The sequence below is a fragment of the Paroedura picta genome, chromosome 14 (genome assembly GCF_049243985.1).
Source record: "Paroedura picta isolate Pp20150507F chromosome 14, Ppicta_v3.0, whole genome shotgun sequence".
NCBI classification, from domain to species: Eukaryota; Metazoa; Chordata; class Lepidosauria; order Squamata; family Gekkonidae; genus Paroedura; species Paroedura picta.
This window is the reverse complement of record NC_135382.1, coordinates 19,052,494-19,078,979: the sequence shown is the minus strand read 5'-3', so window position 1 is coordinate 19,078,979 and position 26,486 is coordinate 19,052,494. Positions and strand designations below refer to the sequence as shown.

Genomic DNA, 26,486 nt, shown 5'->3' with positions numbered 1-26,486 from the left:
GGTCACTACCTGAGGCCACTCACCACCTGTCTCCCCCACCTGGGAGTGGTAAATGCTATTTCCCTTCCCATTCTCCTGTAAGGCTGCCAGTTCCCACATGACAACCACTGGGGGTTGAGCGGACTTACCTGGAGAAAGAGAAAGGCCCAGGCCTCTGGCTGGAGTTGGACAGGAAGTGGTGTCATCACACCTGTGACATCCAGACAACACTCTGGTATTTGGGCAAAACTCTATCCACCTGATCTCCTTTAAAAGCTGTTGATTCTTGTGTCCATCACTATATTCTTTGGCAGCAAATTCCACATTTTAATCACTCTGTTCAAAGTAGTATTTCCTTTCGTCCGCCTTGAACCTACTGCCCACTTGGATGCCCTCAAGCTCTAGTGTTTTAGGAGAGGGAGAAAAGTTTCTCTATGTCAAATCTCTCCACTCCATGCCTAATTTCATGTCCCCCTCTTGGTTGTCTCTTTTCTAAACTGAAACTCTTTAGCCTTTCCTCGTACGGAAGCTGCTCCAATTCCCTAATACTGTACACAGTATTCCAAATGAGACTGCAACATAGATCTGTACAGGACCATTAGAATATTGGCTGTTTTAACCACTTTCCTAATAATCCCCGAAACAGAGTTTGCCCTCTACACTGCTGCAGCACACTGGGTGGGCACTTTCATTGAACTATCTGTTATGACCCCAAGAACGTTTTTCCATCTCATGACTTTTCTGCACACACAGTGTACTTTCGATTATCGCCGAATTCAAGTCAGTATGGCTATGCTTCAAATCCTATGCCTGCATTCCAACCTTTTTTCTCTCTCCGATTTTCTCTTGGGAATTGCGGAGTATATGTTCTTACATATCAATGGGAAAAAACAAATAGCGTAGCAGCACTGAAATTGATTTTGCATGTGTAGATGGTTGGTTTCTCAGTTTCACACTGGGTGTGTCTTTGTGTAATAGAAATTAGAGATTCTTCATGCTGCATTTACTCTCTGGCAACCATATTAGCAGAACAGTTATGGTTCTCCCACTTCATCGGTGGGTTCTCCCCCTTCATCTCCCCCTTCATCCACAATTGCTTGCTTTGTCCATCTTAGCAATTTCTGTGGTTTGCTTTAAGAAGAGGAATGAGTCTATCGATACTACTGTTTTTCAGTGAGCTTGGATCACTGGGGGGGAAATAGTGACAGGGAAAGTTTAAAATGTTTGTGTGTGTGTGTATGAGTACCAAAAGAAAATAAAAATTGCTCTCAGATTTCCTGTGTTATCTGGTGGGTAAAGATCAATAACTTTACCCACCAGTATTTCTGCTTCACCAACAGGCACAAAGTACTTCAGTTATTTCAGCAACCTTATCTACCAATTACCTCTTTGTAAGCAAGATTTGAAAAATGGATGGTGGTTGCATGCTGGGCACCACAAGTGCAGCACATACCAGGCTGCTGGCTTGTTAGGGTGGAGTCTGGGGAGAACAGGATTTGAGGAGATATAGGTAAAGGTATCCCCTGTGCAAGCACTGGGTCATGTCTGACCCTTGGGGTGGCGCCCTCTAGCGTTTTCATGGCAGACTCAATACGGGGTGGTTTGCCAGTGCCTTCCCCAGTCATTACCGTTTACCTCCCAGCAAGCTGGGTACTCATTTTACCGACCTCGGAAGGATAGAAGGCTGAGTCAACCTTGAGCCGGCTGCTGGGATCGAACTCCCAACCTCATGGGCAGAGCTTTCAGGCTGCATGTCTGCTGCCTTACCACTCTGCGCCACAAGAAGCTCTCTGAGGAGATATAGTAGGCTTTTAACTGACCTCAGATCAATAGATGAACCCTTGCTCTTAAGATGGACCTTTAAGAACTGTACTATGCCAACTGTGGCATCCCAGAAGCGGGCCTACATCTAATAAAACATTCGGAGAAATCTGACGGGACTGTAGCTGCAATTAGCTAGTATTTCACACATCAAGAGCTCTTTTCGTTGCTGTTCAGTAGAAAAACAGGTAGGGAAGAGGGGATGGAACAGTATTGGCTTCACCAATAGCCAATTACAGGAGCTAAATTTTGTCACTGCATCAATAAGATGGTCCAGCTTGGTGAGGACTGAGTTCGGCAGGCTATGGTGCTCACTGTCCTAGCTATCAGGCAAGAAAAATCATCAGCCTCCTCAGCTCCCACTTTTCCCACCCTGTGAACACCTGAGGAAGACCAACCTGAGATGGTCCTACTCTCCTGCCTCAATGCAGTGTCATTAGGAACAGCATCAGCCAAGGGTGACTCTGTTTCAGGGGTTCCTTCCAGTAAAGACTTGTTAGGGGCGGGAACTCAGGGGAATCAGGCAGAATTCAAAAGTCATGAATTCTACTTGGTTTGGTGTTCCGAAAGTGTGTAAATTCATTTTCTTGGTCACTCCTCCGAGTAAGAAGGAATCCACAGAATAGTTCAAGGCGAGCTGAGCACAAGTGAATATATTGACTTATCATTTCAGTCACTCTCAAGATCATTGCAAAAAAATCTGGCCACACCCTGACTCTTCAAAAACCCACAGTACAGTGCTTCAAACAGTAGATGACTCTGCATTGGCAGATGACTCAGTATTCTTTGCGAATGTACATGCAGAAAGGTTTCCCCAGGTGATAGGTAGCTGCTGATGCAATATCTCTGTTATAACTAGAGATACCCACAGCAGGGAAATACCTCTGGACTGTGCCAGGTATCCAGGTTCAGAACTTGTGTGGTGAAGTGGTTCAAACTCTAATCTGGAAACCAGGTTTGCTTCTACACTCTTCCACGTGAAGCCAGCTGGGTTACCTTGGATCAGTCATAGTTCTTAGAGCTTTCTCAGCTCCCCCCTCCCCATCCCATAGGGTATCTGTTTTGGGGAGAGGAAGGGAAGGTGACTGTAAGCTGCTTTGAGACTCCTTTGAATAGTATAAAGTGGGGTATAAGAACCAACTCTTTTTCTTCTAAAGGGGGGGGGGGAGCAGAACTGAGTCAGGTAGACCAAACAACTCCAGCCTAGCAATGCAAGATTCCTTTTCTCCTTACACCATGTCGTAGCTTCCAACAATTACACAAGCTTGCCAGTAACTTTAGTATTCCTATTAGGGAAGGGACCAGTGGCTTTAATGGCAGAAAAACAGGTGCAGGGAGGCGGATTCTATTGACAGCACCCAAGAAATAAATCATAGCAATGCTTTGCTGAGAGCAAATGCCCAAAGATTAGTACAACTAATTTGTTTATTGTTCTCAAGTCAATGCCCTGGTTTCCACTTGCCTGCACATTCCAGTCCGTGATGATAAGTAGCCACCAAAGAGTGGGAGGCTGAGTCAGGAAACCTTTGGATCTTTACAGATTAGGAAAGACTGCAGTTCTCTTCTTGAAGGCTTCAAGCCAGCTGTACTTTATCAAAATTTCATGCTTAGAGGAAAATAAATACCTTAAAACCACAATAAAGGCCGGAGTGGTGCACCAAGGTGTCTATTAAGGGCGCCATCTTGGCCCTTCCTCTACGATATTTAGTCTTGTTTTCCAGGAGAAGCTGTTGGGTGGCAATGGAAGAGATTTGGACAGGGCCAAATACAGCAGGAAATTAATGCTCCATGATGGGAACTACAGAATGTTATGGCCTTAAAGCAGCCATGGGTGAGATAAGTATCAAGGGCACTGTGCCAGGGAAGATGGGATTAATAGCTCCATTTTTAGCTTATTCTGAAAGATACTAGGATGCACATCCTGTTGGAACTGGTAAGAAACTTCTAGAAGTTGGTTGGCTTATAAGGAAATTGGTGATTATTTGCCCCAATCATTTCTTTGAAGCCCCACATGAAAATATCTTTCCACAACAAGGGATGCTGACTGCAGCCCTGCTGTTGGAATAATGTGATCAACAGGTTGGGAAAGTCCTGGAGATATTGAGGTGCAGAGCCTGGGGAGAACAGAGTTTCTTACTTTTGGGGAAGGGTGATGGCATAATGCCATAGAATTTACCATCTGAAGTGGTCATTTCTTCCAGGAGAACTGTGAGATCTCCTAGTGGCACTGGGAAGTTAACAACCCTCTGTGGGACCTCCACCTTTACACCTTTGAAATGGCTTCATTAGGAGAGGAGAAATTTAACAAGGGAGACAGGGCTGCAAACTGAACCTTGGCCATAAATCTTCCCTGACTGAAGCGATTTTCATCAGGGGAACAGGACTTCCTTGCCATTCTTTGCCAGCTAAATTCCTAAACACCTCCTGAAATTTCACTCCTTGAATATAGGAGACCTTAGGAACAGGATGGGGGAACCGGTGGTCTGCAGGAGAAGGAGCTAATCAGGAAAGATTGCACCACACTATTGCTTCCCCCAACCCCCTTGCAGCACCAAGTAAACAAGTACTTTTGTTGAGATCTCAGAAATGCATCTGACTGTGAGTTGGGTCTTCTGTCTGTGACCCAACATGTATCAGTGGTACTGTGTAATTTGGCCCTTAGTCCCAATTCTACTGTTCCTGACAGGGAGGGATGCCTCTTTCCTTCCTCTCCTTTCTTTTTTTCAGAACTGTTCACTTTGTTCCTCAAGGGACAGCTTTACAGAAAGGAGCCTGGCTGATGAATTGTGTTGTGTTACCGATTAATTCCCCAAAGAATTTAGCACGTCAGCAAATGGGCTCATGTCACACGTAGCTTTGTTGCCGCCGCGGTCTTAAGGGTGTATCAAAATCAGAATTTTAATGCCTCTGTAAAAGAATGACCAGAGACCTTGTGCTTGTAGTATTTGTAGTGGCAATCCCCTTTTTGATGCCTGCGGATTAGACAAAGAGTGGTGTTGGATTTGACTTTTCAGAGTGAACATTTTAATGGAGACAGGTCTAAAACATGGAGCTCTATCATTATGGGGGGTGAGAGTCGCACCCAAAACTGTTGTGATCTCAGTTTCTTCAGCACCTGTTGCTTGCCTATGAGAAGGAACCGAAGGATTCAGCCAAAGGTAACTCTCGTGGGAATTTCAGCATTTTTCTCCCCTGCAAAATGTGTGCGTGGGCTTTGGTTAATAAGGATGTCCTTTCCCTGCATGGGATAGTTGCCAGGCTGAAGCAAATGTGAGCCAACACATTCTGTATCCAATGAGTTCTGCATTAATTGTTTGAGGAACTTAGGAAATCTCTTTGAGTGGCTTATGCAAGCTTAGGCAAAAGAAATGTGTAAGCAGATGTTTCTTTAAAACACCTGGAAAACATTCTTGTAGGCAGTGAGAACTTTGAAAAAATTATTTGCTGATGTCTAAAGGGTAGGATTGTCACTTCTGGGTTGGAAAATGCCTGGAAATGTCAGAGGTGGTGGCTAGAGAGGGAGGGGTTGGCAAAGTGGGGGGACCTCAGTGGGGTGAAATAAGGCCTTAGGGCAGAGTTTGGAGAATAGTGCTATAGATTCCAACTTGCAAAATGGCCATATAGACACAGGGGCATATCCCAAATTTCCTGATTTCTGTCACCTGGATTTTTGTCCAGGTTTCTGTCACTGGGAGATCAGTTGTAATAGTGGGAGATCTCCAGCCGCCACCTGGAGATTGGCAACTTTTCTAATGGGCAACTATCACCTGCATCTGCAAACTAGAATACAACTTTAAACAATGCCGTTCTCTGGCCCTGGAGTTAAATAACTTAGAGACTTGGTGTAAAGAATTGTTTCAGTGAAGCATATTGGGCTGGATCCCTTAGATCCATTCCTCTATTGGTCAGGCTTTCCCTTTTTGATCCCCCTGCGTCAGAGGAAGGCTTCTTAAACTGGAGCAAAATGCCACCTTTAGCCCATAAATACCAAGGGGATCCTAAACTTTTTCAGAATACTTTGTTAGACAGAAGGACTGCCTAAAAGTTCACCAGGATACTTTAAACTGGATGAACACTGTTTTCATCCCCTATATCTGTTATGCCGAATCACATTAAATGAAACTACTTAGCACTAGCTTTTCGGAAAGGTCCAAGAGGTCTTCTGCTTCTGTCTTTCCTTGAGGGCCTGAAGCACAGTGAGAGATGCAAAATTTACCATCTCCCAGATTATTTGTATGCACTAGAAGGAAACTAAATGTCTCAGTTTCCCCTCAAATTATTTTGTAATGCTATAGAAAATTAAAAGGCAGGAGGGGAGGGAGAGATAAACCTTTGGGATATCTGGGATAGCAGGTAGTGTGCAAAGGGTTAAATTTATCATCATAACTTGCCTCTTGCTGACTGATCCTTATGGATCCTTGAATGTTACGCCGTTCTTCCTCTACTTGATGCCATGAAAGAGCAGCCGTGTTTCCCCCACACTAAATGTTTTCTGGGGGTATCTGCAGTGCTAAAGACCTCCTGACTCATTCGGAGAGAAGAGCTGGTAATGTTAAAAAATAATGGCTGATTACAAAGGAAATCCAAACTTGGTTTAGTCCCTGGTCATGTTTCAGACTTCATGTGACTAAAGCTTTATTTAGCCAAATGTGACTTGAACACTTGCTGAATGTCTTGTCTATATGATTGGAAACAAATATGTCTTACAGCCCTTGACTCAGGTCTGGGACAAGTTAGATCAAAGGCCGATCTGAGCAAGATAGCCAGTATGTAGCTGCCACTAAAAAGTATGCATCTTTGTATATGCCCGGCCACTTGAGATAATTCCCGAAAGTGCCTGATAAGTTTTATCGTATATTGTCACTTAGTCAAATCAAGGGTTACATCTCATGCAGAGGCATTGTTTGCCTTGTCAAGAAGATTATCGAGATTATGCTTTCACACACAGTCCACTTCCAATGCACTTTGTAACTGGATTTCACAGTGTGAAACTACAAAATCCATTTGAAAATGATCACTTAAGTGCATTGAAAGTACATTATTCAGCATGTGGGAAATACCAGAGAGAGAGAGAGAGATGGAAAGACTGAGACACTGAGATACTTTTGAGGTTCATCTGCTCCCTCTAGAACAGGGCTGCTAAAACGCATCACCATATCACAGACGTGTACTTGTGTACTTTTCATTGGCTAGAGAGACTGGGTTTGCTAGGAACGACAGGACCCAAGAGACTGTAGGTCTAAAACAATAAATTATTCCCAGAGCAAGAACCTGAGGTTGCTGACTGCTGTTTGTTCTTGGGCAACCATGAGCTGTGGATACTTAAGAGGAAAAATTAACTAGGTGAATGTGAAAAAGATAGAGTGGTGTGGTAGAAGGCCACCACTATAACTACCATGGATTTAAATTTCTGATAAGGTGACAACAGATGGTAACTGGCTATACTACTAAGAAGCATACACAGTTCAGAAGTTTATACAATTAGGTGGTTCAGAGGTGTACAGTTCATGTGTCCTTTTGTATAATAAAAAGGTGAGCGGAGCATGCTTCTTAGCAGGACAAAAGACTCACACAGCAAAGACATCTGGATGGTTCCATCCAAGAGTTTGCCTCCAATTTGCCACTTATGCCATTCCTGAGGGTTCCCTTTTCCCAGGAGCAGTGTTTTGGGGGAGTCAATGGGCTGCAATGGGAGGAGGAAGGGAACAAAGTTCAGTTCTTCTAATGAAAGACACTTCAGTGCATGGAAAATTGTGGGCCAAACTTGAAATTTATAGAGCTGGGTCCCAACTTGGTTTCCCACAGCAGTTGCAGGGAATGGCTTTTTGAAAAAATAAAGGAGAACTCGTTTGGACTTCTCTGGTGTGAGGAAAGTCTTCTGACTTAACCCGAGCCATCTCCCTCATGTTGAAATGGTGCCAGGGAGAGTTATTTCCCCATTTTTGCCAATCCATGTGGAGTATTCTGTGCACATGGAGAGGCAATATCTGGGAAATAGCTCCCCACAATGCCATTCTGGAATGGGAGGAAGGAAGGAAGGAGAACTAGAAGAAGGAAGTAAGGGAGGAAGGGAAAGACAGAAAGATAAGGAAGGAAGGAAGGAAGGAAGGAAGGAAGGAAGGAAGGAAGGAAGGAAGGAAGGAAGGAAGGAAGGAAGGAACACTTTGCCCCTCCCCCCATCAAGACTGATCTTTGTTTTAGGATTAGGGTTGATGCTGTCCGGCATGTCACAACTGTCATCTTTTAAAACAATAACCCCTTTGCTTTTTTGTCCATACTTTCTTAAGCCTATGAGCAGGATCCTTCTCCTTGTTTTAGGTAGGGATTCTAGGCACAGCAGCTGGCTTAGCAGTAATAACCAAACAACAATTGCTTTTATTGAGCTTAATCATGATACTGTGTTTTCCAGTCAAATCAAGCAGAGTCTCAGCTGCCATCCCGGGAGAGCAACCGTGTGGGACCAAATAAAGTTTTCCGTCAGGTACTTGAACTGTGAATTCCTTTGAAAGAAGGTTCTACCAGGTTCCAAGAGCCACCCAGTTACTGAAAAATGGTCCCAGTCTCAGCTGGCCTACTGTTTAGGTGGGGTGGGGTGGCCTGGAACAGGTGGCCAGTCTTAGAATACCATAAAAGGACAATACAATATCAGTCACTGAGTTGGGTTTTGTTTAGCCATATTTGTACTGCTGGGAACTGTTGGGTTTCCTGTTTCAGGCAGTAAAGTAGTCAGAGCTATCTTGGGTGCTCAGGTTGTCTTCTTCTCATTGGACATGATTTTTTTTTTTGTATCCAGTACTTCTCATCCACCCTGGTGCCTGGTAGTCTTTTCAAAAACCTAAAATCCTCCCATCAGCTAGCTATTAATGGTCATTTAGGCCAAACTGTAAAATGCATAAATAATTTAAAAGTTGCTAAAATATGTGAACAATAAAACAAATAAAACAAAGACCATAAAATCGCATCTCTCTGTGTGACTGAACAGTTAGTGGTCTGAGAAGGGGAGTAAGTGGACTGAATCCAGCCCTGTTTTCCTCTTTCCAAAAAGCCTGTTGGAACATGATAGCTTTTTTTAAAAAAGCAGATACAAATGGGTAGCCGTGTTGGTCTGAAGTAGCACAATTAAATCAGACCCCAGTAGCACCTTTAAGACCAACAAAGATTTATTCAAGGTGTGAGCTTTCAAGTGCAAGCACACAGCTCATGCATTAGGTTTTGGGTTTGGAGTTAAGGAAGGGGAAAACTTCTCATCCAGCTAGGAATGTGAGTGTAGAAGCTTTCTCCTGCATGCACTTCGTATCTAGCTAGATTGGGGTGAAGATATCTGTGTATGGGAGCATTTACCAGAACCATGCAGCCAGTTCCATATGCCCAAATGGGCTCATTCTTGAATCAGAGCCTCCAGTTAGCTGTTTTTTTTTTTGCAACCGGATAGAGTTCAGAAGTTCTGCAGATTAGAGTTCACCGCTTTTAACCGCTACATAATGCTGGCTCCAAGTGGTTGGTTGTTGTACTAATTTTCGTTTTTCCCTTTAGAAATTAAACAGCTGTGTTAGCGCACTCCCTCACCTGGAATGCCAAGCCAGATCTAACTTAGTTTCCAGTGCTGTCAAGCCCCAGCCACAAGATGGTACCCTGCCACAGATCGCTACCAAGAACGTGCAGAACACGTCGCATCAGGTAAATGGGCAAAAAGAAAGAAAGAAAGAAATTCTTGCCATGTTTGTTTCCTACAGTGTGATCAGCATCAAGAATCTGGTGCACGTTAACAGATAAGAGCTGCAGAGGGAGGAGGCAGATGGATTTTTACTTTTATCTGCGAATATGGCATTCGGCTGATTTCCTTTGTTGACAAGTAAAAGAAATCCCATTTGCTATGAATGTAACAGAAGAAGAAACTTCATGACACAAACATTTACAATACTTTCAGAAGACAGCTGTGCTGGCTAGCAGTAGAACAGTTAGATTCGAATCCAGGAGCACCTAAGAGACCAACAGGCGATTCAGGGTATAAGCCAGCTTTTCTCAACTTTTTGACCATTGAGAAACCCCTGAAACATTCTTCAGGCTTCGAGAAACCCCAGAAGTGGTGGGATCATGCAGAGTATGGTTCAAAAGCATCGCTGTGTACACACCCACCTGGGGTCCCTCCCCTTCCCACCCCCTCCAAGCCTATCACTGGCCATTGGGGGGGGGGTCAACAGGACCATATTTGGTCATATCACCCAATAAACGTTCAACACATTTTAAAAAAATATATTAAAAATTAATTAACTCCCACCCATTCGAGAAACCCTTCCAGGGCCATCGAGAAAGCTTGAAAATATGACAAAACAGAGCCTGTTTTATGAGGAGGATGCTACATAGTGGGGTCTTCTGGTACATGAGATAGGAGTGCCTAAGAGAGGAGAAGGGAGGGAAAGGACTTGAGTCTCTACTCCACACAAACAATTTGATTTGCTGGTTGTGCTTCAGTATAATCCGGGTCCAATGTTGGGAAGCGGCTTTTGTTTCTTTCATTATTTATTCAGTTACTCTGTAGCCCTCCTTTCCCGCTGAAGCTCGAGGATGGTTCTGTGATGATTTGTGTGCTGGCAGGGGCTCATGGGAATTGTAGTCCATGGACGTCTGGAGTGCCATGGTTTGGCTGGCTGCCCCTGCCATAGACCCATCTTCCTCCAGCAGAGGCCCTTTCACTGGCAGGACCAGCCAGATGTCTTGCATCCTAGGACTTTGCTAGTGGAATGAAGTCGCAGAACCAAACACTGTCTATGAAAGTCTGCTTTTTGCTTTGTGCTTTAGAGCAGGTGAGGCAGGAGATGGGAAAGGAGGTGGGCGGGCTAATTCTCTCTGTTGTCCGGCCTGTCTAACGTAGAAGTAGTATTTATTTGTACATAGGCCTTTACAAAATTTAAGAAACAAGTTTATAAACAGTACAATAGAATAAAACCATAGAAAACATAAAATTGGAAACCATGGGACTATGAAACAGCATGCAAAAGTACAGAAATGCAAGCGTGTTATGAGCCTGCCTTAACAATGACAGTGTTGCCCCTCATTTTCCTTGCAGCCAAAGCAAATAATGAGGTCTTATATGTAACAGTCAACATGATCAGGACAGAGATGATCTTTTCAGTGACAGAGTGGAGGTTAGAACCACATAAGATCTCATCAAGGAATTTGCCCCTGGGTTGGGTATGAAGTTGAACAGTCAAATATGTAATGGGGTAAATCCTCCAGAGCTTTCACACCACGAATACAAAAATGCTGATTTTTTGGTATATAGCTATAATGACCAGCCAAGACCTCCATGGGTATCTTTTTGAAACAAAGTGATGTGAAAGCTGCTCTGAGATTATGGCTCGGAATCTTAATGAAATAAGAGGATCCATGATGGTCATGTTTAAACAGCTTGAACCGTGATGCTGACTTTGCCAAATTTGTGGTCTATCTATCTGGGCATCACTTTGAAGATCCAATCTCTATGTTGGGAGTTAGTGGCTAAGGGATTTAAGAGGTCATCGGGGATGGAGCAGAGCACAAGAAGACCATTGATAAGGCTATGCCATGCTTAGATAACATGATATGAAAAGACTGATGACTACATTTGCTTGAGTTGCTCAACCTTTGGTTTTTCTACAGTTTTAGAATTGCCAAGTGGACTCGGGCACTAAGAAGAGGTAGACCGGTTTCTGCCTAATTTGTGTTTCTTTCTGTGTGTGCCTGTGTTTTTTTTATTTAGCAGGAAAACAGAGTTCAAGGCCAGCCGTTCGGTCCAACTTTGCCTGAAAGCAGCAGTCGGGTGCTGTCCAGCAAGGCAGAGCTAGAAAAAGTGCAGAATCTCAAGCTGCCTCTGACTGCAACAGGTATAGCCCAGGCTCTGGGAAGTGGAAGTAATGCTGTAGCACCCTACTTTGCTTATAAGGGCTCTAAGGAAGGACTACAGCAGGGGTAGTCAGCCTGTGGTCCTCCAGATGGCCATAGACTACAATTCCCATGAGCCCCTGTCAGTGTTTGCCAGCAGGGGCTCTTGGGAATTGTAGCCCATGAACATCTGGAGGACCACAGGTTGACTACCCCTGGACTGCAGGGCTCTGTATACAGGGGTGGCCAAACCGTGGCTCTCCAGAAGTCCATGGACTACAGTTACCATGAGCCTCTGCCAGCATGGCCAGTTGGCAGGGGCTCATGGTGATCGTAGTCCATGGACATCTGGAGAGCCACAGTTTAGTGGCCCCTGAATGAGCTCAGCACGGAAGCTCCATTGCCACTGCGATTCTGAGCAACAGCAGCCTCTGTCCCCCCATGGAAAACCCATAGCCTCCTTTCTACCAGGGTTGGCAGGTTTCCCCCACCTCCAGCCACAGGCAGGGGACGAGGGGTAGGGTTGCCAGATCCAGGTTGGGAAACCACTGGTGATTTGGGGGTGGAGCCTGGAGAGGAAGTGGGATAGAAGAGAGTCCACCCTCCCAAGCAGCCATTTTCTCCAGAGGAACTGATCTCTGTAGTCTGGGGATGAGCTGTCATTCCAGGGGATCCTCAGACCCCCACCTGGAGGCTATTCCTAGCCCATGGGGATAACATTGGCTAGTCTGACCCTTTAAAGAGATGACATGAGCCTTGCAAGTGTGATAGAGGGGGGTGTAACATCCTGTCTTCAGATTGATTCATGTTGCCCCAGTAGCCAATCGCGTTGATATTCAATAGTCGTCTCCTTCTCCAAACCAGAAGCCTTGAAACATTTTAAAAACCAGCTAACTCTGTACGAACAACGAGAAATTAAAGAATACAGAGAGCTGTGGTATCTTGGACTGGGAGCTAAAAAAGTCGAAGGATACGCGGATACAGAGAACAACAATTCCTACGACGATGATCATGGCTCTTACAAAAAAGTAAGTGGCAGCAATTGTGGTTGGTTTGTTGTCATTGTTATTTATAGAATCACAGAATCGTAGAGTTGGAAGGGGCCCTAAAGGCCATCTAGTCCAACCCCCTGCTCAATGCAGGACCAGCCTAAAGCATTCGGGATAAGTACTTGTCCAGCCACTGCTTGAACTCATCACCTCCTTAGGCAGCCGATTCCACTGCTGAACTACTCTGACTGTGAAAGTTTTTATTCCTGATATCTGGTTGGTACCAGCCTACAAGGAGTGCGCAGGTGTGTGAAATGCCATCAAATTGCTTCCAGTTTATGGTGTCCCTATGAACGAATGACCTCCCCAACACACTATAATTAACTTGGAATCAGGAGCCTATTATTATAATTTTAGCATATTTTGATTTTTAGGCTGCCCCTCCCTGCGTGTAGGCTCTGGGCAGTCTATGGTACAATTTTAATATAACATAAATAAAACCCATTAAAATGTTACAGTTTAACATTTCCTCTTGTTATACCCTTCCCCTCGCTTCCCTGATAATCTTATTAGTTTTTTAGTCTTCTGGTGGGAGATCTTTCTATGCAGGGGATCATCCAGCTGTAAAGTTGCAGTAGGCAGGTGGGAAGTGAAGGTGGAGGGAGGTCCACAGTTGCTCTAGTGTTATCCTGGCCTCAACCATAGGCCGGGTGGAAGAGTGCCATTTTGCAGCCCCTGCAGAACTTCACCAGCTTCGTCATGACCTGGATCTTTGCCGGTAGCTCATTCCGTCAGGCAGGAGCCAGGACCAAGTGTTTGGGCAAGGAACATTTGCGGACTTCTTCCATGCTGCTGGCAGGGTGGCCGGAGCTCAGTCCCTGTAGTGACAGATTCAGGAGGTAACATCTGTTGCCTTGTGTGCTGCTGAGAGTTGGGTGCAAGCTGGACACTTTCGGGATCTCTGCAGACTTTTCACAGTACAGCACCCGAGCTTGGAACAGGCCTGACCAACTTGTGGCCCACCCAGCTGACTGAAACCCACCAGCCATGTTTTGTGGCCTACTTAATAAATCTGCAAAAAAGAGAAGTTCAGGGAGTACCTGCCAGCGTACAATACGTACCTGGTGCACTGTATTTGGTTTACTGGGGCTCAACCAGATATAGAAAGATGGGGACCCAATAAATCCCCCCGCTGTGAAAACCTTCAGTCCAAGTTTTAAAAGTCAGAAGTTAAATAAAGTCAAGATACTGGTTGAGCAGAGATTCCAAATGAGTGGAGAGGAGGGGGTGGGGTGGGGTGGAGAGTGGTTGGAGAATCGAGCGATGAGTCAGGAGCCTGGATCCAGCCATGTTCTACTGAGGGTCAGCCCTCTGAAACAAAAGACTTAAGTCCATTTCAGTTTTCTTAAGGGGAAGGTGGCCATTTATACTGATTTCCCTCTCCCATATCAGGCTCCCTCAATTATACTGTTTCTGAAAGGCCGCAGAATCCCAGAAACAACATTTCAGGTGAGCTCAGTGGACTGCAATGGGAGGGGGAAATGGCTGAAGTTTCTGGCTCTTCTTGTGAAAACCTATATGCACTTAAGCTTTCCTTACTGCATGGCTGGATACAGGCCAAGGAACGTATATTGTGTTGAGTGCATATCTCTGTCTCTATATTTATTTGTGGAGATCTAAATCTATAGATTGGGGCCACTCAGACACTCAACAGATTTTCTTGCAAACTTGGGGGGCCCTCCTCAGGTTTAGATTCTCCCCAAAACAAAAAAAAAGTGTTTGCTCAGATACAGATCATGCACTGACCTTTGATCAGAACTGGCAGAGGTGAAGCCGGGAGGCGCTCTGGGCTTGGCTGCAGTGGCAGTGGATTCTTAGGCACCACTGCTGCCAGGCTGAAATGTGGGTGGTAGGGCCTGGAGCTGCATTGGGCTCAGTTATGGAAGAGAAATATGGTTTCTCCCTTCCCCTTGAGTCTTGCAGTCCCCCCACTTCTCTCTGTCTCTGTCTCTGTCTCTGTCTCTGTCTCTGTCTCTGTCTCTGTCTCTGTCTCTGTCTCTGTCTCTGTCTCTGTCTCTGTCTCTGTCTCTGTCTCTCTCATGACTGGCAGACGTATAAGATCTTTGTTCCCTCTTGTTTAGGTTCTAGGTGACCACATTGCATACAGGTATGAAATACTGGCTGTCATTGGCAAAGGATCCTTTGGGCATGTCGTGAAATGTTTGGATCACAAGACGGGTGAAAAAGTGGCCGTGAAAATAATAAGGAACAAAAAGAGGTATGCCATTGCAATTTTTTTTGAACAAGTCAAAATCTTGGAGGACCAAAGTTGAAAGGACCAACAAGGCCTCTATGGTGGTTTAGCTATCTGTTGGACATATTTGATTATTTTAACAGTATGTTTCTAAAGCAAATTTTAATGTATTTATTTATATTTATTATTTAAACTTTTATTCTGCGCTTTCTCGCTGACTCAGGGCAGATCACAGCCTAATTAAAATCACATGAAATTCTGAAATACAATATAAAATCTCATTTGAATTAGAATTTTCAGATACAAGAATTCTAATGTTTGTTAAGGAATGCATTAGAAGATGGAAAGGCATCATGGGTTGTAATCTATGTTTATGTATCTGTTCTTATTTTCTCTTTTTTAATGCAAACTTCAATTAAAGCTGGTTTACCAGCACCAGATACAATAATTCTAATGTTATCCATAAAAATTCCTGTATTGGGTTTGGGGGCAGTATGACGTAGACTTCCCAAGAGAGTATAGTTTGGTAGACCAAGAAGTCCATGAGATCAGAAGTTAATTATTGGGCCTCAACCATATAATAGCAACCATATCAACTCTTTGTATATCAGGAGCTCCTGGAAGAACTGCAGGCACTACAAGAGGGGTGGCCAACCTGTGGTTTCTCAGATATTCATGGACTACAATTACCATGAGCCATGCCAACTTGCCATGCTAGCAGGGGCTCATGGGAATTTTAGTCCATGAACATCTGGAGAGCCACAGTTTGCATATGGTTCCAGCCTAATTCTGTATTAGCAGCATGGGATTTCCTTCCTCTCCCATTGCACCTCTGAATCTTTTTCTTCTTCAAGCCATTCATTGTGTTCTGTGCCCCAGCAGCAATAAGATGCATAGGAAGGATCTAGTTTCTTGCATGAGCTTGTGTAACTTTGCCTCCATGCCTTCGATTTAGATTTCATAACCAGGCCTTGGTGGAGGTCAGCATTCTTGACACCCTTCGCCAGAAGGATGAGGACAATACGCACAATGTAGTCCACATGAAAGACTATTTTTACTTCCGTAATCACTTCTGCATTTCCTTTGAATTGTTAGGGTAAGACACGTTTTTCTTATGTGTATAGTAACGTTGAGTAGGGTCTTTTTATCCATGTTTGTGTGTGTGTGTCCTTTGAACTTTGTCAAAAATTCTTACTACCTCCCAGTAAGGTAGGGCAGTACTGATATTCTCCTGTTGGAGGGGGACAATGAAAGGGCCGCAGTGGGGATAACACATGTTCCCCATACAAAATCTGGGACATCTCTCTCTACATTGGAACCTTGATTTGGTTCATTGTGTGGGCAGCGTCACAATGGCTCATTGGATCATGTATTGTTGGATGGAGGAGGGGGCAGTCTTCATCTGGCTACTCTTTTCCTCGGTCTGTGTAAAGCCTCTGTGTGTGTCACTTTCCCCCAACAAAACTTGGTTTGTGAGGTCATACAAGGCAGCTGAGGGGAGAAGGCAAAGAAAGGCCAATTCCCCAAAGCAGATGTCCCTAGGGAAACAATACAAGGTATGCAGAGATCCTGCTTGGTGTAGTGTTAAGAACGGTGGCCTCTAATCTGGACAACTGGATTTGATTCCTCACTCCTCCTTCCCACACAGCCTTCTGGGTGACCTTGGGCCATTCAGGTTCTCTCAGAATTCTCTCAGCCCCACCTATCTCACATGGTATCTTTTGTTAGGAGAGGAAAGGTAGACAACTGTAACTCCGTTTGAGACAAATGAAACTTGCAGACTGGCTGTGCGCCAGTGATGGTTCTCTCAGAGTTCTCTCAGCCCCACCTGCCTCACAGGGTGTCTGTTGTGGGGAGAGGAGGGGTAGGCGATTGTAAGCCGATTTGAGATTCCTTTGGGTAGTCTAAAAACTAGTTCTTATTCACACCCCCCCCCCCAGCCCAATCTTATATTGGAAGACATGAGTCTTGTTTGTTCCACTTTTTCTAGTACTGACTGCTTGAATAATATTGTGTCTCCTCTTGGACCTCAAACAGATGCTCCTTCCTCGTTCGATATCTTGCATGTCTTTTTTAATTTCTTTTTAAAATGAGAAGTGCCCCGGATTGAATCATGGTTTTCTATATATAAATCATGAGCTTGACCAATGGATTATGGGGCCTGCCCATCTCAAACCTGATTGTTCAGGTCTCTTTAGCTGCAATACAGAATAAATGCTGTTAAAGATAGGAACAGAAAACTGTTGATGTTTCAGCAGTTCGCTGTCTTTTCCCAGTGTTCTTCAGGGCAGCAGTGGGAATGAAAAGAAGCCATCAAATTTTCTTCCCTGTAAAAACTGTTCCCTCCCTCCTCTTCCCTTTGCTTCACTCAGCACTGTTCTAGCAGCTGCCTTATGCCAACTGTATAATGGTTATTTTTAATTGCATCAGATTTCATTGTTGAACTCATAAGCTTCTGAGTATCACATTGTGTCTGCCCAACTAATGAAATCAGAAGAGAACATGAAGAACCAAAGGATTCTGTTTTGCTCTTCTTCCGGCTCTTCTGCATTTTGGTCTTAGCACTGTTTCCAGTTTCTAATGAAGGAAAACAAGCCGCAAGTGACTCCCGTGGGGGGTTGATCTAAAACGATTCTATGATCACATGATTTCACCCTGGTACTTAACAGACTTCTGAGGCTAGAACAGGAGGAAACTCTGGAATCGATCTTATTCTTTTCATTCTGAAAATGTGACCTGAACTTGTGTCCGGCCTCTGACAAAAGGGGATCACAAGGGACTGGAGCTAAGGGCAGACTTGGACAATTGCTTCAAAGATGATCTTGCCAAGAGCTCCGACAGATTCAGGAGTATAGGCCTGTTGGTCTGAAGCAGCAGAACAAAGTGCAGTGGCCCCTTTAAGACCAATCAAGTTTTATTCAAGATACCAGCTTTCGTGTGCATGCCCATGATATCTGGCAAATGAGGCATGCACATGAAACCTTGAAAAAAAGGTGGTTGGTCTTAAAGGTGCCACTGCATTCAAATTTTGTTCCATTAAAGATAGTGACTTTAACACAGAACCTCTCCTGTGGAAAGAAGTTCCACAGGAGGGGAAAATTTGTCTCATACTTGGTGTCCTAGCTCTCTTTTTGAGATTAAAAAAAAATATTGAAGAACCAACGCATCTCAGAACAGGTATATCCAATTTAATTTCAGTTCTAATAAGTGAGTGGACTTCAGCGTAGACAGTGCACAATATAAAATGTAAACATTCTCATTCTCTCACCCCACAGTATAAATTTGTATGAATTAATCAAGAAAAATAATTTCCAAGGCTTCACCTTGAGTCTGATTCGCCGGTTCACGCAATGTATATTAAGATGTTTACAATTGTTGTATACGGAGAAAATTATCCACTGTGATCTAAAACCTGTAAGTACGGCCTTTTCTACACTGGCATTTACTCTGTGACTGGGTGGTTAAATCTTGGTGATGAGCAAAGAACCTTTTAAAATCTCCTAATCTGATTATGTCCCTCCATTATGTCCCTTTGTTTGCTAATCTGTGGTTCTCTTTTCTCTTTCTCCTTTAGGAGAATATACTTATAAATCAACCGCAAACAGGGCAAATTTCGTTTAAAGTTATCGACTTTGGCTCAAGCTGCTATGAGCACCAAAGAGGTTTGCAGAAAAGTCAAGTAGATGTAATTTCCTTCCTTAGATTTCTTAACTTTTCTGCTGTTTTAGTATGTACATAAATGCATATGTGCAGATGTCATAAGAGCATGCCATTAGAATGTAACTGGAGCATTGCTGGATCAGTCCAAAGATCTGCCTAGTTTTTCTTTTTAACAAAAGCCAGCCAGGTTGCCTCCAATGCAGGCTGTGAAGGTGATGGGCATTCCCTTCTGTATGACCTCAGCTGTTTGTGGCCCATAGGTATACTATCGCTGAACATGGAGGGTTCTATTCAGTTGCCGTGGGTAATACTGCTTGAAGGACCTGTCCTCCACGAATTTTTCTAATCTGCTCTTAAAACAATTCTCTAACTTTCTAAGAGACTTGACCAACTTTTAAGTTTACTGTATGCTTTTGGGACCCACATGCTAAAGTAACTGCTTAACCCCCCTCCCCATGATAATAAGCAAGACATTCATATTGATATTTGGGTAATTATGAGAGTCAGCTTGGTGTTGTAGTTAAGAGCAGTGGCCTCTAACCTGGAGAACTGGGTTTGATTCCCCTCTCCTCCACATGCAGCTAGCTGGGTGACCTTGGTCCAGTCAGTTCTGTTAGAGCTCTCTCGGCCCCCCTTACCTCACAGGGAGTCTGTTGTGGGGAGAAGAAGGGAAAGGGGTTTGCAAACCGCTTTGGGATTCCTTTGGGTAGTGAAAAGCCGGGTATAAAAACAGTTATTTTTCTTCTTTGTCTTCTGAATTCCTTGGAACACACAGCTGACTTGTAAGATGGAAGTGGAGAAAAATGAGAGAGCTCTGCTATTAGCAAAGGTTAAATTCTGATGCACCAGACTAAATAACATGCATTGCATTTCTCTCGTGCTGCGCCATTCTGTCCATCACTGCATCTTGGTTGCTGTTGTCCCCCTGGGGTTCTCACCCTTCCTTTGTTTCCCCCCCCCCCAGTATACACATATGTCCAGAGTCGGTTTTATCGCTCCCCGGAAGTGATTCTTGGTCACCCCTACGCAACTGCCATTGACATGTGGAGCTTGGGTTGCATCATGGCTGAGCTGTACACGGGATACCCACTCTTCCCTGGGGAGAATGAAGGGGAGCAACTTGCCTGCATCATGGAGGTAGTTTGGGCTCCGAAAACTGAGCAGGGGCACCTAGAACTGGAAATGTAATTCCTTTTATTTGCAGAATTGAATTCCCATCTTTCTGCCATCATCAGGACTGCCGGGGGGAGGGGGGGCTAACAAATTAAAAACACACATAATAAAATGTGTCTTAAAAACCATTAAAGCTAAACAAAAACACATTACTAAAACAATTTAAACCAAAGCTAACATACATATACAAAGGGCTAGATGGGTCTCCATGGAAGGGAGTTTCAGAGCTCTGGTGCCACAACCCAGAAAGCCCCTTTTACACCACCTAATCTCAGAAGGTGAGGGTACCTGAAAAGGCTTCTGAAGATGACCTTAGCAGTCAATAGGTTTCATAGGGGAGTCAGTAATCCTTCTAGTATTCAAATTTCAAGCCACAAAGAGCTTTAAAAGTTAACACTGGGCTCCTTGAATCGTCTCTGGAAACAGACTGGGAGCCAGTGTCAATGGGACAAGACTGGAGTGATATGGTCCTTATGAAATCCTGCCCTCTCCCCAGAGGGGTGGCTACGTTCTGTAAAGGAGAAAAGGCTGACCATAGGTTTGTAGAATCATGGAAGGGGCCATGCAGGCCATCTAGCCCAACCCCCTGCTCAATGCAGGATCAGCCTAAAGCATCCATCAGAACGATCTGTCCAGGTTGGCGCTCATCTAATTGTTTTTCTCCCCTGGTTCTCTGTCTAAGGCAGGGGTAGTCAACCTATGGTCCTCCAGATGTTCGTGGACTACAATTACCATGAGCCCTGCCAGCAAACGCTGGCAGGGGCTCATTGGAATTGTAGTCCATGAACATCTGGAAGACCACAGGTTGACTACCCCTGGTCTAAGGAACTCAAATGACTGCTTGGGGAATGCACCACAGGGGCACTATGATCTCCCAATCATCTAAAACGTAGGGAGGTTACTGACATCTCCTCCTCAACCCACACTGCTATCAGCAATGCCACAGGGTCTTGGCTTGAGACCGTTTTGGATTTGGCCCAGATTGATTCAACCCAAGCCCAAAACACCCTTTCTTCTCTCGGATTCAACTGAATCCAAAGTGATTCAGCCCTGTTAAAGTCAATGGCTCTATTAAAGTCAGTGGAATATTTCCCCTTTCTGTTTGTTGCGCGGTCTGGTGGGGCGGTGTTTTGAGGCAGAGGCACCAAATCTGCCACGTTAGCTGTGGAAGCTTCTCTTCAAAGGTACCCATGGTTTTCAAAAAGATTGGAGCAGGGGGTCCAATTCTGTGGGTACCCAAAGAGAGTACCCCCATCTGAGCTCCATTGTTTTCCAATGGTGAGACAAGAACAGAGACTCTTTCCCCCCTCGCCCTTGGAAATAATAGACACTTCCTCAGATACAGAGAAATGGAAGTTACCAGTCCAAACATACAGGTGAGCTGCAAATCAACAAGCAGCATAATGAAGATTCCAGGACCCAACAGCACTAACCAGCTTAGTTTATAAAGGTGTTTTGGTTCCGTTCTGGGGAAAACACAGTGAAGGAAACAAATAGACTGGAGATGAATGGTTAGATGTATCCTTAATTGTGAGAGTCTGGGACTTGTTTGGGCCCTGAATCTGTTAAACACCTTCATTATACTGTCTGCTAATTTACTGCTTCCCCTCTACCTATATGTATGGACTGGCAATTGCCATTTCATTGTACCTGAGGAAGTGTGTGGCCACAGGAGGCCACTGGACTCAAAATTTGTTCTTATTTTGACAATTTAAACCAATGATGCACCCAGACAAAGTGAGTTCCACAAGGATAACAAAACCGTTAATTTGTTACATATTTGATTTACCAAGAAGTTCTTCTAGCTGACTTTTTTTTTTTTTTTGGTGGTGTGTGTGCTAAAGGTACTGGGCCTTCCTCCGAACGATTTCATTCAGACAGCATCAAGACGACGGACATTCTTTGGTAAGGACTCATGATCAGCAGACAGACAAAATGACCATCCTAACGGTGGGCGGGCTTTCTAGAGGAAGGGAGTCCCTGTGCTTTTAAGAACGCCTGGTGGCAATGCTAGCACTAGGGATGCCAGCCTCCAGGTAGGACCTGGGGATCCCCTGAAATTATAGAGGGGCCATGATATTCCTAGCACTAGCCTCAACCTGGTGGAAGAATTCCATTTTGCAGGCCCTGCAGATCTGTGACATCTCCATCAGGGTCCTCAGCTCTCCTTGGGAGCTCATTCCACCAGGTTGGGGCCAGGACTGAAAAGGCCCTGGCCCTGGTCGAGGCCAGACATGCTTCCTTAGGGCCAGAGACCTCCAATAGATTCACAACCACAGAGCAAAGTGCTCTGTGGGGGGCATAAGCAGGCAGGCGGTCCCTCAGGCAGGGCCCAAGATGCGGATGGTCTTGAAGGTTAAAACCAAACCTCAACTTGATTGGGCCATAACTGGCAACAAATGCAGCTGCCTCAGCACAGGCTGGATATGTGTCTAGCTACATGGCCATTCTCTGAGAGTACAGGTTGGCCATCCTGTAAATATTAATTCTTTAGATCCAAATCTTGTTCAGCAAGTTCCTCATCCGTGGATAACACAAACATAGGTTTACCATTTTACCATTTTGCTCTTCTGTCTTGAAGATTCCAACGGTGCTCCAAAGAATGTAACCAATAGCAGGGGGAAAGTACGAAACCCACATTCGAAGGATCTGAGTACTGTGTTGAAAACCTATGATGCTTCTTTTCTGGACTTCCTGAAAAAATGTCTGGTGTAAGGTGGCTTTTACTACTTTTCCTAAGCATACGTGCAGGATTTTAAATCCTCAAGGTTTTGTCCTGATGTATCTGCTAATGTGTAAATTAATAGTTACTGTAGCAATTTTTTAGATTAACCCCCTGTAAAGGATGGGTTCTTCACAGAGTTCTTCGCTCTGCAGGTGCTAATCTGCTTGAAGCCCCTGGCCCCAGAGAAGCATGCCTGGTCTCGACCTGGACCAGGGCCTTTTTGGTCCTGGCCCCAACCTGGTGGAATGAGCTCCTGGAAATCTAAATTCCACAGGGCCTGTAAAACAGAGCTCTTCTGCCAGGTCTTTGGTTGAGGCTGGGGTTAGGAACAACTGGGATAAAACAGATACCTCTTTATTTAAATCTCATATCAGGTACCGAACTGGAGGCATTCCAAAGGGAAAATAGAACGAGGCGAGCTACAAAATGATGCATGAGATCTGGAGAGATTTCCAGCTTGGTGTAGTGGTTAAGAGCAGCAGCCTCATATCTGGAGAACTGGGTTTGAATCCCCACTCCTTCTCTACATGAGGCCTACTGGATGACCTTGGGTCAGTCAAGGTTCTCTCACCAACCTCACGGGGTGCCTATTGTGGGGAGAGGAAAGGAAGGTGATTTTATATTTTGGGACTCCTTTGGGTAGTGAAAATTGGGGTACAAAACAACGGTTTTTAAAGGTGAGCTATGAAATGCAGTGTTGAAAATCCTGTAAATGTAAAAGCAACGGGCAGTGATTTCTCCCCCAGTGATATAATGATCAGCCATGAATATACCTTTGTATATACCCCTTTTTCTATATGTGTGCAAATGAATCACCTACATCAGGGGTAGTCAAACTGCGGCCCTCCAAATATCCATGGACTACAATTCCCAGGAGCCCCTGCCAGCGAATGCTGGCAGGGGCTCCTGGGAATTGTAGTCCATGGACATCTGGAGGGCCGCAGTTTGACTACTCCTGACCTACATGGTAGTTGATGTGGGGTAGAGAACAGGAAGTCAAGAAATCCCTCCCATTTTCAATATGGAGACTGCGCAGACTAGCCCTGAGTTGTTCTTCTCCCCCCTCTGCCACAGTCAAGAATGTCCTCATAATGTCCTCTATGTTTGGCGTGAAGGTGGAAGCCTGCCTTGCGTATGACTCCGGAAGAAGCCACGCACCATGCCTGGATGCAGGACCCGTGGTTACACAAGCCAAAGCCAAAGCCCAAGATGGCTCCCAAGTCCAGTGAAGGATCCTTCGTTGCCTCTGAGAAGAAAAAGGAGGCCTTTCATAAAAACGCACAGTCAGAAAGAGGCGGTATTGTGATTTCCGGTCTTTGATTTTTTGAGAAAAGAATGCATTTGTCTTGCTTGCTTGTTTTCTTTAAACACGACTGTTTGCGAGGTGCGTAAACCACAGAAGCCGTGGAATATAGTACTGGCAGCATACTGGATCTTTTCCCCTTTCTTAAAGGAAGGAAGTTTCCAGTCCTGATGGAAACTGAAGATGTGCTTGAGGCTAGATGACTTCCTGAGTAGGACTGGCCATGGTTAGAGAAAAGGGGGGTGGAGTGTGGTTCACCAGTAAGCATATTTATCACTCCTCTCCTTGGGTGCTGCTCTGGGAGTCACCCACTGTTGGTTCTGTGGGTTCAAAGATCAGGGTATAGTCTGCACTTACATTTTTTCCCACCGTAAATCTTGCCGAATTCTTGTCACTTTGAACCCGTATCTACAGCCTTCCTTTTTTTCCGATTTTAAATATGTCGCCCTTCTGCGTTTGCATTATCCCAATTTTCAGCGTCCTTCCTGCTTGATTAGGGGAGAGGGATTGGGTAAAGCTCCAGCCAGCATTGAAGGAGTACAAGGCTGGAGAGTGCTTTATTTCCTGCCTTTTGACTAGTCCCGAGTCTACAGTCATAGCAAGCCAGGCGAGGGGCAAGTGGAGCACGAGGCTGCTTGTTTATCTTTCTTTTCCTGCAGGAGTGGTGGGTGGTGAGGGGGAGGGAGGCAGCAGCCTCACAGAGAATGAGGAGGGGAAGGTAAATCCAAGAGGCAAATCCCTACTGAGAAAAGTGTGGGTTTTTGGAGCACAGTCACTTTTAAAACAAATCCCAAAATGAGCGCAAAAACAAGTCTTGCGAGTGAATGGCAACCAGGAACCAGGCAGTCTTTGAACTGACACCCTGACCAATCAGCTACATACTTCTTTGCTACATCACTGTTGGAGGCACCGGGGAGGAAGTTAATCTGGCAAAATGCAGAGATCTACACTTAATACTGGGGCTCTCAAATGTAGCAAGTTATATCCGCTCCTGGATATCATGCGGGAAAGGTAGTGTCACCACGAATCAATGGAAAAATTTAAAGTGCTAAATATCAAAATGGAAACCAAATAATGTTTAGATGACTTTCTTTAATTCGGAGTCACCGTTCTTTATCGTGACCCCAGCACGACAGTACAAGTACTAAACCAAAGAAATCCACAATCAACCCAAGCTTATATACAAAAGCCTCACAATAGATCTTCCTACCTGTGCATGCTATTGGTCAGTTTCACTTTAGATTGACTGGATCCGGCGCATGGGACTTAACTCTGCATTGGTCAATTACAGTGCAGGCTCAAACCTGGCCCTCAGCAGAACTACAGACACAACACCTAGTTCACATGTTCCTCCTGCCCAGACTAGGCAACAGACAGCCACTGTTGTGTGAATGTTGTCATTGGTGGCATGGTATGCCCTGAGGGGAGAAAACGCATCTGGCTTTGTGAATCAGAAATCTTAGACAGAAATGCCTAGAGCATCTTTTTCCAACTTTTTGACCATGGAGGAGCCTCTGAATTTTTCAGGTTTTGAGGAGTTCTGGAAGTAATGTCAGCTGGCCACGCCACCCAGCCACACCCCCAAAAGTGACATGTCACTGGAAGTGACATCAACTCCATGTTAATAGGCAGGCTCAAAGAGGACTGGGGGGGGGAGACAGGAGGTGGTTTAAGGTGGGCGAATGCATGCCGCCTCCCAGGCACAGAACCACAAGAGAACTCACGCTTGAGAGGGATGATGGGGGGAGCAACAGAAATGGCCGGTTTCCTAGCTTGTGACCATTAAGGTAGGAGGAGAAAGGTTATGGTCCCCCTCTGGAGCTCCCATGGACTCCCAGGTGTCCATGGACCCCTGGTTGGGAATACGTGTCCTAGAGCAATCCTGGGTGTAAACAGCACGGAGCTTTTATTCCAATCCCAGGTCGATTCAGTCCCTGCCATCTACACAGACTGTGATTTCCGTTTTGGTTTTGTCCGATTTAAATTTTCCTTCTGCAGCAAGAAGGATTGTTTTGAATCTGGGCTTTATCTATTTGTTTTCCTTTCTGCAGATGAAATCTGGCACCACCCCTCGGGAGAAGTCAAATCTGAACCCCCTGAAAAGCTGCCGATTGCCAACCAAAAACCCTCTACCATCATTTCGTCCCAAGAAACGAACAACGAGGAGAGCCACGATGCAAACCAGCAGGACACTCCCAACAAAGAGCAAGAAGCACCCGCCGATAAAGCTGTAAAGAGAGACCACAGGACTGAGAAGGTCATGCACAAAAGTACCAGCATCTTGCCGCCCATTTGGTACAAGCAGTGACTTGGCCCTCTTTCCACCCCTTGGTGGTATCTTTTGTTTATAGGTAACTGTTTTGCTCTTCAAGAACAGAAATTGAATGTATAACACTCTGCATGTGGTCTGTGCACACTTCTTGCCGTTGTTACAAGGTTGTTGTGGAATGAGACTGACTGGAATGGAATGAAGTGTTTCATACAGTTGGGATGGGACAGCCTGTTGCTACCTGAGCTTGCCTGAGCTTTGACTGGAAGAAAGGAAAACTTCTTCATGTACAAAACAAGGATTGGCAAAGCGAGACTGACGCCTGGCCTCCAAAACATTTATTGTAGCTTCTGGGCTGTTTCCATCCGTATAATTTCTTTTACAAACTGGCACTCACGGTTTCAGGACCCCTAAAACCTCAGAAATATTAAAATCAAATTATAAGAAATCCA

General features: G+C 44.9%; 2 protein-coding genes across 2 annotated transcripts in view; both read left to right on the top strand.

The window, feature by feature from the left end:
- LOC143823485 (uncharacterized) overlaps positions 1 to 14,983 on the top strand; it is a 20,293-nt gene extending 5,310 nt beyond the window's left edge. Inside the window, exons 6-10 of the mRNA XM_077309859.1 lie at positions 8,210 to 8,281; positions 9,334 to 9,477; positions 11,540 to 11,663; positions 12,505 to 12,689; positions 14,792 to 14,983. Of these exons, the coding sequence (XP_077165974.1) occupies positions 8,210 to 8,281; positions 9,334 to 9,477; positions 11,540 to 11,663; positions 12,505 to 12,689; positions 14,792 to 14,983 (717 nt within the window). The remainder of the gene's footprint in view (positions 1 to 8,209; positions 8,282 to 9,333; positions 9,478 to 11,539; positions 11,664 to 12,504; positions 12,690 to 14,791) is intronic.
- On the top strand, positions 11,544 to 26,486 carry DYRK4 (dual specificity tyrosine phosphorylation regulated kinase 4). The gene is made up of 11 exons (XM_077310542.1): positions 11,544 to 11,663; positions 12,526 to 12,689; positions 14,792 to 14,928; positions 15,860 to 16,000; positions 18,180 to 18,318; positions 18,479 to 18,566; positions 19,529 to 19,701; positions 21,582 to 21,642; positions 22,319 to 22,448; positions 23,578 to 23,759; positions 25,817 to 26,486. Exons 4-11 carry the CDS (start codon positions 15,945 to 15,947, stop codon positions 26,071 to 26,073), a joined length of 1,086 nt encoding a protein of 361 aa, XP_077166657.1. The 5' UTR covers positions 11,544 to 11,663; positions 12,526 to 12,689; positions 14,792 to 14,928; positions 15,860 to 15,944; the 3' UTR covers positions 26,074 to 26,486.

Coding starts and splice junctions, on each gene's coding strand:
- DYRK4 (XM_077310542.1), top strand. CDS start 15,945: ATGAAAGACTATTTTTACTTCCGTAATCACTTCTGCATTTCCTTTGAA. Junction 16,001..18,179: donor ATTTCCTTTGAATTGTTAGG/GTAAGACACGTT, acceptor CTCACCCCACAG/TATAAATTTGTATGAATTAA. Junction 21,643..22,318: donor AAGACGACGGACATTCTTTG/GTAAGGACTCAT, acceptor TCTGTCTTGAAG/ATTCCAACGGTGCTCCAAAG.